This window comes from Pithys albifrons, chromosome 3, assembly GCF_047495875.1.
Source record: "Pithys albifrons albifrons isolate INPA30051 chromosome 3, PitAlb_v1, whole genome shotgun sequence".
Classification (NCBI taxonomy): domain Eukaryota; kingdom Metazoa; phylum Chordata; class Aves; order Passeriformes; family Thamnophilidae; genus Pithys; species Pithys albifrons.
Genome location: NC_092460.1, coordinates 49,979,226 through 49,992,183, shown reverse-complemented (window position 1 = coordinate 49,992,183; position 12,958 = coordinate 49,979,226). Strand labels below are relative to the sequence as shown.

The window sequence follows — 12,958 nt, the reverse complement described above, 5'->3', positions numbered from 1 at the left end:
AGATATGCTGGGAGTCTCTTGTTTACCTGCCCATCCAACAACATCTCTTGGCCTTGTGATGGGGTAAACCCTGCACACATCCTGCAGAAGCCTCCACTCTGTACCTGAACCCTGCCTGGAGAACACCATCACACACAGTCTTATTTGTCCTGTACTCCCCCAAAGCCAAGCTGAGCAGGTGTGAGAGGGAAGCACAACTTACTAGGCACACGGTTGATAGCTTTCAGGGGTCTCAGGACACGGACAGTACGGATTGCCGACAAGTTAATGTTTTGGAGATCCAGGGAATACTCCACCATCCTGCAGAAGGGAAGAGAGAGAAAAAGAAAGAGAGAGAGAAAAAGAGAGAAAAAGAAAGTTTAAAAGAATCCAGAATTTTGGCTTGAGCCACAGATTTATCATTTCTTCACTGAAGAGTTTCTGGAAGTCATGGGGATGAAGCCTGAGTTTTTGGAAGCAAAAGTGAAGTCTCCATGAGCCCTCTGGGAACAAGACCAGAGCCCACAGCTCCTCTGGCAGAACACACGGTGAGCAGCGAGAGCAGTGAGCAGGATGCAGGCCAGGAGATGCAATAACACATACTTGCTGTGACCATTAGGAGGGGAAGGTGCTGCATGAAGATGCCCTGACAAGAAGCATGAGCTCCTAGTGAGGACATGCATGTGGGGTGGCCCTTGCACACGAGGCCCGCAGGAGAGGGCTGTGTAGCCAGTTTTGCTGAGTGTTACCCGCAGCACAATGGGATGGTCCCTGTGTCCCACTCATCTCACACTGCAGGATATGGTCCCTGGAGCCAGCTTCAGCTAACCTGTTTTATCTCACATAGAAACAAACTCTCTTACTTAAAGCAGTAACTGCTTTGACTGGGTGGGGAGGCTTTCCCCATAGCTGTGAATCAGTCCTTTTGACACCAACCAAAAGGGAGAAAGCCTATTTTCAGGATATATGCTGGATCTTAGCTTTCCTTACACAACAACATGATGTCTAAATAACCTCAAAGTGCAAATAGGTGTGGCTAACACATTGGGTTTGCTGTAAGAGCAGCAGGTGCAAGTGACAACAAGTGACCTGGCCCAGCATCCCTTAAGCCCAGCAGGGCAAATGTCCTGCCTCTTTGAAAGTATGGTGAGAAACCATTATATTAACAATTAACAATTTACCCTGGCCAGCAATTTCTGCTTGAGGATCTCAAAGCATTTCATTTGTTTTTGTGAACATAGGCGCATGAGGCCTCCAGGACATGGGTTGATGCCACCAGCTTCCCTTGGGTGACTCTGATGTGCAAATGGGATCAAGAGGGTGACAGAGCTGGCAGGTGAAATAGCAGCAAAGTCAGGACAGGAACTGCTTCTACTGAATCTCTTCTCAGACATAGATAATGAAGCTACAAAAATCCCCTTTTCCTTGGCATTTTGGCAAGACTGAAGGGACAGGGAGAGACTGGGGACACAGCCTTTTGTTACTGCACCCTTCTCAGAGCAAAATCATTGTAACTTATACAGAAAGATCCACAAGTCAACCTAACGTTGACCTGGGTCTGTCTGCCCAGAAACCACTGAGAAGTGAACGAGAGAGCCAAAGTGAGACTTTGAGAGGGAAATGGGGTACATCCAGTCTGTAAAAAATATCAGGGAGAGGCATTTAGTGAAATGGACTGATGGACTGGTCATTCTATTGATTACCCTTGTGCTGGTTTGAAGGTGAACCAGCAGGGGAAATGAACTCACCACGAGAGAGATTATAAGTCAGAGCTAAAATTTAATAATAATATTATTATAACAACACTGACACACAAGGGAAATTGCTTTCAACTCACAATACCCCAGCAGTATAACCCAGTGTCCTGGGGCACAAACCCAAGGGGGTTTGTTTGCCCTTGTGCTGAGACCCCTGTGGCTCCCCCAAGTCCAGAGCAAAAGGAAAAGAAAAACCTGTTGGTGCAGGCGAGGGCTGTGGTCTGGGCGAGAGCGGTGATCTCCTCCTGTCAAGGTCCTGCTGCTGCTCTGGATCCGACGAGCAGGTCCCGAGGTCTTACCCACCACTTATGTACCCTCAGGGAGCACTCAGTCCCTCCCCCTGGGCGGGGACTCACACAATGGGTGATAACTCTGGGAGCCAGGGGGTGTTGAGCTGTTGATGGCCCATTAGCAGCTCCGCCCCCCTCAGGCTGGGTGTGACGGAGATAATGGCTCCCTGGGCAGCTGCTGCTAATGGCCCATTGTCCTTGGGGAATGAATAGAGGGGGTGGAATACACAGGTTTGATCACCACCACACAGGGTTAGCTGGTCCCTCCAGCTGAACTAGGACATTATCCACCCCTTATTCCACTCCATCTAGTCATTCCCAAATTAATCCCCTTTTTACCTATACATATATATATACACATATATACAATGAAACATTACAAACTCTTCTCGCTCAAAATTAGGTCCCCTTGTGGTACACAACGTGTTTCTCCATCTTTTTGCATTACCCACCAAGTGCAACCAGGTCCTTGAGCAAAGACAATCCCTCGGATGGGTTTGCCTTTGTTTGAGGTGGGACTAACCCAAACAGTCTTTCCTAACATACCTCTCATATGGACCACAGGGACTTTATCTCCATCTACAGTATTCAAGAGTTCTGATCGGGCAGGGCCAGCTCGATTGATGGAGCCCCGGGTGTTGACCAACCAGGTGGCCTTTGCCAAATGCAGCTCCCAGTGTTTGAAAGTTCCCCCACCCAATGCCTTCAAGGTTGTTTTCAGCAGTCCATTACATCGCTCAACTTTCCCGGCAGCTGGAGCATGGTAGGGGATATGATACACCCACTCAATGCCGTGCTCTCTGGCCCAGGTGTCTATGAGGCTGTTCTTGAAGTGGGTGCCGTTGTCAGACTCTATTCTCTCTGGGGTGCCGTGTCTCCACAGGACTTGTTTCTCAAGGCCCAGGATGGTATTCCGGGCAGTGGCGTGAGATACGGGGTATGTCTCCAGCCATCCAGTGGTTGCCTCTACCATGGTCAGCACGTAGCGCTTGCCTTGGCGTGTTTGGGGAAGTGTGATGTAGTCAACTTGCCAGGCTTCCCCATACCTGTATTTCGACCACCGTCCACCATACCATAGAGGCTTCACCCGCTTGGCCTGCTTGATGGCGGCACATGTGTCACAGTCATGGATAACCTGTGAGACACTGTCCATGGTTAGATCCACCCCTCGGTCACGAGCCCATCTGTATGTTGCATCTCTGCCTTGATGACCAGAGGCATCATGGGCCCATCGGGCTAGAAACAATTCACCTTTATGCTGCCAATCCAGATCTACCTGAGAGACTTCAATCCTGGCAGCTCGATCCACCTGCTCGTTGTTACGATGCTCCTCATTAGCCCGGCTCTTGGGTACGTGAGCATCTACGTGACGGACCTTCACACTCAGCTTCTCTACCCGGGCAGCGATGTCCTGCCACATCTCAGCCGCCCAGATGGGTTTCCCTTTGCGCTGCCAGCCGGCCTTTCTCCAGCGCTCCAGCCATCCCCACAGAGCATTGGCCACCATCCACGAGTCAGTGTAAAGGTAGAGTCTTGGCCACTTCTCTCGTTCGGCGATATCCAAAGCCAGCTGAACAGCTTTCAGCTCTGCGACCTGACTTGATCCACCTTGTCCTTCAGTCGCTTCTGCAACTCGACGTGTAGGACTCCATACAGCTGCTTTCCATTTCCGGCTTGTCCCTACAACGCGGCAAGAGCCATCTGTGAAGAGAGCATATCGCTTCTCCTCTTCTGGTAGCTGGTTATATGGTGGGGCCTCCTCAGCTCGTGTCACCTGCTCCTCTTCTTCTTCAGAGGACAATCCGAAACTCTCACCTTCCGGCCAGTTGGTGATGATTTCCAAAATCCCAGGGCGATTAGGATTCCCTATCCGGGTTCGCTGCGTGATCAGAGCGATCCACTTACTCCATGTGGCATCAGTGGCGTGATGGGTAGAAGGAGCTTTTCCTTTGAACATCCAGCCCAACACTGGTAGTCGGGGTGCCAGGATGAGCTGTGCCTCAGTGCCAATCACTTCTGAGGCAGCTCGAACTCCTTCATAAGCTGCCAGGATCTCTTTCTCAGTTGGGGTGTAGCTGGCCTCAGATCCTTTGTATCCCCGGCTCCAGAATCCCAGCGGTCGTCCTCGAGTCTCCTCAGCTACTTTCTGCCAGAGGCTCCAGGATGGGCCATTCTCCCCAGCTGCAGTGTAGAGCACATTCTTCACATCCTGTCCTGTCCTGACTGGCCCAAGGGCTACTGCATGGGTAATCTCCTGTTTAATCTGCTCAAAGGCTTGTTGTTGTTCAGGGCCCCACTGGAAATCATTTTTCTTCCGTGTCACAAGGTAGAGAGGGCTTACAATCTGACTGTACTCAGGGATATGCATCCTCCAAAAGCCCACGGCGCCTAGGAAAGCCTGAGTTTCCTTCTTGCTGGTCGGTGGGGACATAGCTGCTATTCTGTTGATCACCTCTGTTGGAATCTGACGACGCCCGTCTTGCCACTTCACTCCTAGGAACTGAATTTCCTGAGCAGGTCCCTTGACCTTACTTCGTTTAATGGCAAAACCAGCTCTTAGGAGAATCTGGATTATCTTCTTTCCTTTCTCAAAAACCTCCCCTGCTGTGTTCCCCCATACAATGATGTCATCGATGTACTGTAGATGTTCTGGAGCCTCACCCTTTTCCAATGCAGTCTGGATCAGTCCATGGCAAATGGTGGGACTGTGTTTCCACCCCTGGGGCAGTCGATTCCAGGTGTACTGCACCCCCTTCCAGGTGAAAGCAAACTGCGGCCTGCACTCTGCTGCCAACGGAATGGAGAAAAAGGCATTGGCAATGTCGATGGTGGCATACCACTTGGCTGCCTTGGACTCCAGCTCATACTGAAGCTCCAGCATGTCCGGCACAGCGGCACTCAGGGGGGGTGTGACCTCATTGAGACCACGGTAATCCACCGTCAGCCTCCACTCTCCACTGGACTTTCGTACTGGCCATATGGGGCTATTAAAGGGTGAGTGAGTCTTGCTGACCACCCCTTGGCTCTCCAGCTCACGAATCATCTTGTGTATGGGGGTCACAGAGTCTCGGTCAGTGCGGTATTGCCGACGGTGCACTGTGGCTGTGGCCAGCGGTACCAATTGTTCTTCAACTTTCAGCAGTCCTACAGCAGAAGGGTCCTCTGAGAGGCCAGGCAAGGTGCTCAGCTGTCTGATTTCCTCTGTCTCCACAGCAGCTATGCCAAAGGCCCAACGCAGTCCCTTTGGGTCTTTGAAATATCCATTCCTCAGGTAGTCTATGCCAAGGATACACGGGGCTTCTGGACCAGTCACAATGGGGTGTCTATGCCATTCCTTGCCAGTCAAGCTGACTTCAGCTTCCAGTACAGTCAGCTGTTGGGATCCCCCTGTTACCCCAGAAATAGAGATGGATTCTGCCCCGACGTATCCTGATGGCATCAACGTGCATTGTGCGCCAGTGTCCACTAAAGCTTTGTATTTCTGTGGGTCTGATGAGCCAGGCCACCGAATCCACACAGTCCAATAAACCCGATTGTCCCTCTCCTCTACCTGGCTAGAGGCAGGGCCCCCCTAGTTCTGGTCATGGTATTCACTGCGCTCTCCCTGTGAATATGACCGGGAGGTTCCTTCAAGAGGATCGGGCATAACATCATCATTCCTATACTGTCTGGAGCCTTGCCCACGAGAGACCAGAGCAGCCTTCAACCTTGAAGAATTCCCTGTGTTAGTTGTGCCTCTTTGCAATTCACGTAGCCGAGCTCCTAAGGAAGAGGTGGGTTTCCCATCCCATTTCCTCATATCTTCTCCATGCTCATGGAGGTAAAACCACAGATTGCCGCGTGGAGTGTACCCTTTCTCCTTAGCTGGGAGACGCCTGCTTCTGATGGCAGAGACTCTCGTTTGTTCTGGAGAGATATGGAAGAGTCCTTCCTTAATCTTCTCTTCCAGTTCAGCCAGTTTTGTTTCCACAGCTGAGACGTGGGCTCGTAATGGAGCAGTGACAGTGTCTTCATAAATCCTGAGTTTGCTGACCAGTGCACCCACCTTGTCTTCTCCCTCTCTCCACTGCAATGTTGCAAGGTAGCGAGAATACATTTCTGGCCCAAGTCGTGCAAATTTTAACCACATCTGGGATGTGCACTGGACACCATCTGGACTTTTAGGGAATCTCTCATCCTCTGAAAAGATTATCTCCAGTACGGCTAATTCCCTTAAGCACTGGATACCTTGTTCCATCGTGTTCCACTGTCCTTGCTGTACGTGGAGGTCCTCCTTACAAAGATATCTCTCCCTCACGCTTGACAACAGTCGCCGCCAGAGGCTGAGAGTTTCCTGTCTCTTTCCAATGCCCTGATCAATGACAACATCTCGAGAAAGGGATCCCAGCTGCCTTGCCTCACTCCCATCTAGAATTGTATCATTGGCTGCAGCATCCCAGATTCGAAGTAGCCAGGTCAAGATGGACTCATTTGCCTGTCGTGTGAACTCTCTCCGGAGCTCACGCAGCTCTCCCAGGGATAGGGACCGGGTGATTATTTCTGGCTCCATTTCTTCTGCTTGAGGTGAAGGTTCTGACTCTTCCTCGTCATGCACTATACGAACTGATTTGGTCTTTGATTTTCTTTTCTGGACAGGGGCAACTGCTATCGGTTTCTGTTGTCCTTCTGGCTCCTCCATGGTTTGTGTGGACATGGCGCTAGTTGATGTATCTCTCTTCCTCTCTGGCTCAGTCATGGTCTGGGTGGACATGGCGCTAGTTGATGTATCTCTCTTCCTCTCTGGCTCAGTCATGGTCTGGGTGGACATGGCGCTAGTTGATGTACCTCTCTTCCTCTCTGGCTCAGTCATGGTCTGGGTGGACATGGCGCTAGTTGATGTACCTCTCTTCCTCTCTGGCTCAGTCATGGTCTGGGTGGACATGGCGCTAGTTGATGTACCTCTCTTCCTCTCTGGCTCAGTCATGGTCTGGGTGGACATGGTGCCTGTGGATTTGCTCCTTTTCTCCTCCTCCTGATGATGCTGTACCACACCAAGCAGTGTGCGGTAGGCAGTGGCCAGGGCCCAGCAGGTTGCTGTGAGCTGCACATCTCTGGGACTACCAGAGCATCTTCCTTTCACATAGCTTAGCATTTTGGCAGGGTCCTGCAGTTGTTCCGGGGTGAATTTCCAGATCATTTGAGGAGAGAAGGTCTCCAAATACTGGCCCATATCTTCCCACTTCCCGTGCCACTCAACATCATCCGCTCCCAGGGCAGGCCTCCAGCAAGTCTCCTTAGAGAGCCCAGTTCTGACCCTAAACATGGTGTATACAGTACAGAGGAGACAAAGCAACACTAACAGCAAGATTATGCTGTCCCTAACATCAAAAGGAAGCTCAATATTTTCAATGATTGTTGTAGCAGAGGTGAAAAGGTGGAAGTAACCATCTCCGCCTGTTTTCCCCACAGTCTGGGTGCTATTTTTAATGAGACCCCAGAGGTAACAACCCAAACCAGGACAGGCAGACCAGACTGAATATACATTCACAATGAAATTCATTGCTTCTGATGTTATGACAACATAAACATAGTATATTAATAAAGCAATTTTGATCCTTCTCCCTGGTATTAAAGAGAGCATCAAAACAGGCACATGGTTCCCCATGTGTCGAAATATGAACAGGCCCAGATACACCATCCACATGAATACATCAAGCAACATGGTAGTCAGGGAGTTTCTGTACCCAAATACACAAAATGAAATTGTAGTTCTGACTTCTCTCTCGTGGCCCCACGTTGGGCGCCAAAAGATGTGCTGGTTTGAAGGTGAACCAGCAGGGGAAATGAACTCACCACGAGAGAGATTATAAGTCAGAGCTAAAATTTAATAATAATATTATTATAACAACACTGACACACAAGGGAAATTGCTTTCAACTCACAATACCCCAGCAGTATAACCCAGTGTCCTGGGGCACAAACCCAAGGGGGTTTGTTTGCCCTTGTGCTGAGACCCCTGTGGCTCCCCCAAGTCCAGAGCAAAAGGAAAAGAAAAACCTGTTGGTGCAGGCGAGGGCTGTGGTCTGGGCGAGAGCGGTGATCTCCTCCTGTCAAGGTCCTGCTGCTGCTCTGGATCCGACGAGCAGGTCCCGAGGTCTTACCCACCACTTATGTACCCTCAGGGAGCACTCAGTCCCTCCCCCTGGGCGGGGACTCACACAATGGGTGATAACTCTGGGAGCCAGGGGGTGTTGAGCTGTTGATGGCCCATTAGCAGCTCCGCCCCCCTCAGGCTGGGTGTGACGGAGATAATGGCTCCCTGGGCAGCTGCTGCTAATGGCCCATTGTCCTTGGGGAATGAATAGAGGGGGTGGAATACACAGGTTTGATCACCACCACACAGGGTTAGCTGGTCCCTCCAGCTGAACTAGGACAACCCTCCACTCAAGAGGACCTAGCTTTCAAGAAGAGCTAATGCCTTGTTATCTGTTTACACCTTTCACAAAGGGGACTTGTCAGAGTGATAGATTTTCAAACATGATGGGGTATATCTGTCGAAGTGTTGTGATTATTGTCTCTCATGCTCTCTTTCTCTCCCTCATTCCTTTCACTCTGTTCTCTCATGCACTTTTAGGGTAATTGCATGAAATAATTCTTCCTCTGAAATGCAGTGGCATTCATTTACCTCCCTGGAGCTGTCAGTTCTACATATACCAAGTGTAGAAGAAGGGACAAGGGATTTCATGCAGGTAATCAAAATATTCACACCCCAAAAAAATACAACCCAAAAGCCCCATCAACCTCAAACCAAGCAGCAATATTCAACTAGCCTACAGAAAATATTAGTGATAGATAGATGCTTAGGATCCAGTCAGATGAAACTGTGAAGTGGGTATGAATGGAGGAGGAACGAACACAGATATAAATGCATAGATGTGACTATAGGACATCATACAAAAGACATACCTGTGTGATTCAAAGGAGCACCGTGCTAAAGACCTTGAGTAAGCACTGACCAACCTTGCTCAAAAACCATAAAGCAAGATTTGCCTCATTGGCATGTTGTTACTCCAGAATTAGACCTGCTAAAACTTTAGAACTACAGTTACGGGTGAAACACCATATAGGCATAGTTGTATTACTCCCAGGATGTGGTCTAACAGCTCTTCACAGCACAGAAGCTTCACATGTGGAGGGAGCTTCATGACTGAAGGAGCCCCTACACTGCAGTCTATTATAGGGTATAGGTATTTGCACAGAAATATAAAGGTTTCCAAGCTTGGTGAAATCTCACAGAACTTTCTATCCTCTCCTAAAAAAGTGCATCTCACTGGGTTGAGACCAAACCTCTGAAAGCCAAAAATTTCTTTTTGACCAGTAGCAGAACAACCTGAAACAGTCAAATGCCAAGTGCACAAATAGCCCAAAATAAATCTAATTCAAAAACTGTTCCTTTCTGAACTGCAAGGAACCAAATGAGAAGTCCTGAATAACGTGGTGACCCTCACAGAAACCGAGCACAGGGAAAAAGCACAGGCAAGAAATCAGTGGGCAGAAATGTTATCTTTTCTTAGCCTTAACCAGGCAAAATTAATTTAAAAATAGAACTTCTGCTTACAAACCATTTGGGTTTTTTCCTCTTGTGGCTACAGCCACGTTTCTGGCATTAAAATGGGAGTAACCTTAACCAGGTGCACATCACTGCCTTCTCCTAGCTGGGATGAGTTTGCCACCTATGTAGTACAGTCCATGTCTCACTAGAAAATTATTAATCATAAGAGTAGTGACTGTGGGTCCTCTCAGTGCAAGACAAAGGCTGCCTTAGCTGCAACTGTGTGGTTCAGACAGCAGCAAGTCAGCCTCCCGCAGCCTGTGGTGGCCGCAGATTTGCTGTGATTACATTCCAGTGTAGCTACACAAAAAAGGCCGAGTAGACAATAACACTGCCAGCAAAAACAGTGGGCTGTCAAAAGGATGGGTTAGAAAAGGGCAACTGCTAAATTTTTCAGAGAGTAGCTTCTAACAAAAATGTACTGAGCCCTAGGAGCCCCCAGGGCTTCAGCTCAATCAACAGACCCCTTCTGCCAACAGTTCTTCCTGAGGCCTCCTGGTCTTGGCTGTAATAACAGAGAACATCCAGGAGGTTTGAATCCCCATGGATGAGTCTTGCCTACTGTAGTCACATAAATTGGAACCAAAACAACTCTGATGCAATTCCAGTGTATTTTTGTATTAGAGCCCCTCCTTCTTGTCTTTTCATTCGTAGTGATGCTTTAGCATCAGCTATGTTCATGCTTCTCTTTGTCCAACAGTAGCATGGCCATACCATGCAGATGACCAAGGTGAAATGAAACTCTATTGATTAAGAAAAAAAAACCCTTTTCTTTGTAGGTAAAACTGATAAATGCAAATGTTGCCTCCTTCCTCTAACAAAATGGGATCTCTAAGTGACTCTGCTGGAGCCTCCAGGTATCTGCAGCATTTGAGGAATTGCTAGCCCAGCTCCATGTGTTATTATCATTCTCCAGTCAGCCCTGCTCCCTACTACCAGGAAACCCTAGATACTTAACCCCCTCTAGGTTTGGGCTGCACCCAATCTCCTACAGCCATATGTGGAAATGGTGTCAGGATGACAGAACGCCAAAAGGGCTTATCACAGAAAGTGATCAGTCAGAAATTGGCAGCACACTTATGTCAGGACATTCAGATTTGCTGTGTCTAAGGATCTTGAGATGGTGGATCAGGCGTACTGTGCTTATTTGGACTCTTATGCAGGCACTCGCTCTTCAGTGCTTGGATCCTTATCACACCAGCAACCTGCGGAACTCTGTGTTTGCTCAGTGTTTGTAAACCAAGAGCAAGGAAGCATTACAGCAGTACAAAATACAGAACTGTTGCCACCTTATTGAATTTCAGGAGATTTCCAGGCTCCTCATTCTTGCTTTGTAGCAGCTCAGTGCCATGAGCAAAGGTAGCGCCCCTGACCTGACTACCCTTCATCTAGTTCTCCCCTCTTTCTTGGCTGCTTAAAGCATGTCTTGTTTGTAAACACCGTGGTATCTTTAAGGTCCAGGGGCAATCAGACAACATCTAGGATGGTGGGGGGGTTGGTGGGTGGTTGTGAATCCTTTCCCTTTCTCATGGCGGGGGAGAGTGGAATGCATCTCTTCTGAGAGAAATAGCAGTTCATTTCTGGCATCACTAAAGTATTTTGTGGCCTCCAGTGTGGGTGGGCGAGTGCAGGGACAGGTTCAAAAGCTTAAACTATACTAAATCAGACAGAAACTCATGATTGTATAGAATTTGAGCACTGAGCAGTCAAGATAATTGAATATATAAAATAATTTACTTCCCTCACTAGAGATTTTCTTCTTCAAAACTTTTCACATGAAACTCTTCTGGAAGGAGAGGGGATTGACACCTGCACCATCCCCACACCACACAGCTCGAGACTGATGCATGTTGGGAATGCTGTCAGGGTAGGAAATGGGACAGGGGCACCATCTGCACGTGCAGGGCTCATCCTGCAGAACTGGGGGGATGTCTGGCAGGGAACAGTTCTCTGTTTAAACTCTGTCTTCCTCCCTGTTCTCAAGGTATCCCTATCCCCTCTCTCTCTTTACATCACTATGACTCATGCCTCCCTGCAACATTTCCACTTCACATTTTAATCTTTGTTCTTCTTTTAAAGTTTGCCATTTGCCCCTTTACTTTCCTTCATATTTTTCCACTTCTCCTCACATCCCTCAATTCTCTTCCCAATCCTTTTTTTCCTTTTCCATCTTCCTCTTTATTCCTTTCGTCCCTTTCCCTACTGGTCATCTTTCTGCTTTCTCCTTCAAATTAGTCTCTGCTTTGCTGATAAACATTAGCCTACTCAGCTGAACATACAAGAGACCTCAAGTTAAAGAGAGATGAGACCAAGCTAGCACAGGGAATGAGTGAGCAATTTATTAGCACTTTAACCCTGTCCTGAAAGTGTCTGGTCTCATGTACCTCCATCCCATGTCAAGCCACTGGAGTAGGCAGGGAGTACACAGGGACTAGGGGGCACACAAACAACTGGCATACAAACCTTCAGTGCTCATGAGGCCTCAACAACAACAGAGTAGTTTCATCAGCTACAGCTTGGCACTTATTTTCTTCCTCTGCACCTGTGAGCTCTGGAGTGGGCTTGTGTTGGCAATTGAGAAGAGCACTGCTCATTGTCCAACAGCAGAAATGCATGGCCAAGGTGGCTCTGTGCCAGGCACAGAAGACCGGACCAACCAGAGGGATGGAGGAATAAAAACTAAGGCTATTTTAAAAAGACACAGTAAGATTACAGAAAATATGTAAGGAGTCCAGAAAATTCAGACTTTTTCTTGCTCACATGTAACCCAAGATGATGTACTTATGCAGTGCATGACTAACTGCTACCTCACAATTACACTCAATGAAATCCATTATTACAACACTTCAAACATTACCATTTACCCCTTCATATTTACATCTCCTTATACCTTTATTTAATACTCATTAACTTTCCTAATCTTCACTTCTGAACTTCTATTTGCTAAAAATTAGCAGCCAAGAAACATTATTTAAAGTATGTTCTGGAAGCATTCATGAAAAATACCAAGGCAGGATTTTTCTTATGACACAAGGCCAATATGTTTTTGTCAAATCCAAAAGCTGCCTAATTCTCCTTCTCTAATAGGAGTTTTCAATGGAAATCTAATTAACTGAAGTCTAATCAATTAACATTTCTTTGTTAAATAAATTTGGCATTGGCACTGAAGCAAAAATCTTCATGGCTGTGACTTCCTAGCCGTGATTTTGGACTTGCTATGAGTGTCTGTGGGAAGTGAAGATTTTTCTGCTTGTGGACCTTTATTTGGTCCTTGCATCTATGAGTACATGATGTTGAACAAGGCAGAAGACTTCAGTTGCTCTCTGTTCTGAATTCCTTCA

The 12,958-nt window shown here is 47.9% G+C and overlaps 1 protein-coding gene across 1 annotated transcript in view; it reads right to left on the bottom strand.

The window, feature by feature from the left end:
* Positions 1–12,958, bottom strand: part of CACNA1I (calcium voltage-gated channel subunit alpha1 I) — a 185,758-nt gene that overhangs the window by 42,012 nt on the left and 130,788 nt on the right. Inside the window, exon 7 of the mRNA XM_071550077.1 lies at positions 203–300. Within this exon, the coding sequence (XP_071406178.1) occupies positions 203–300 (98 nt within the window). The remainder of the gene's footprint in view (positions 1–202; positions 301–12,958) is intronic.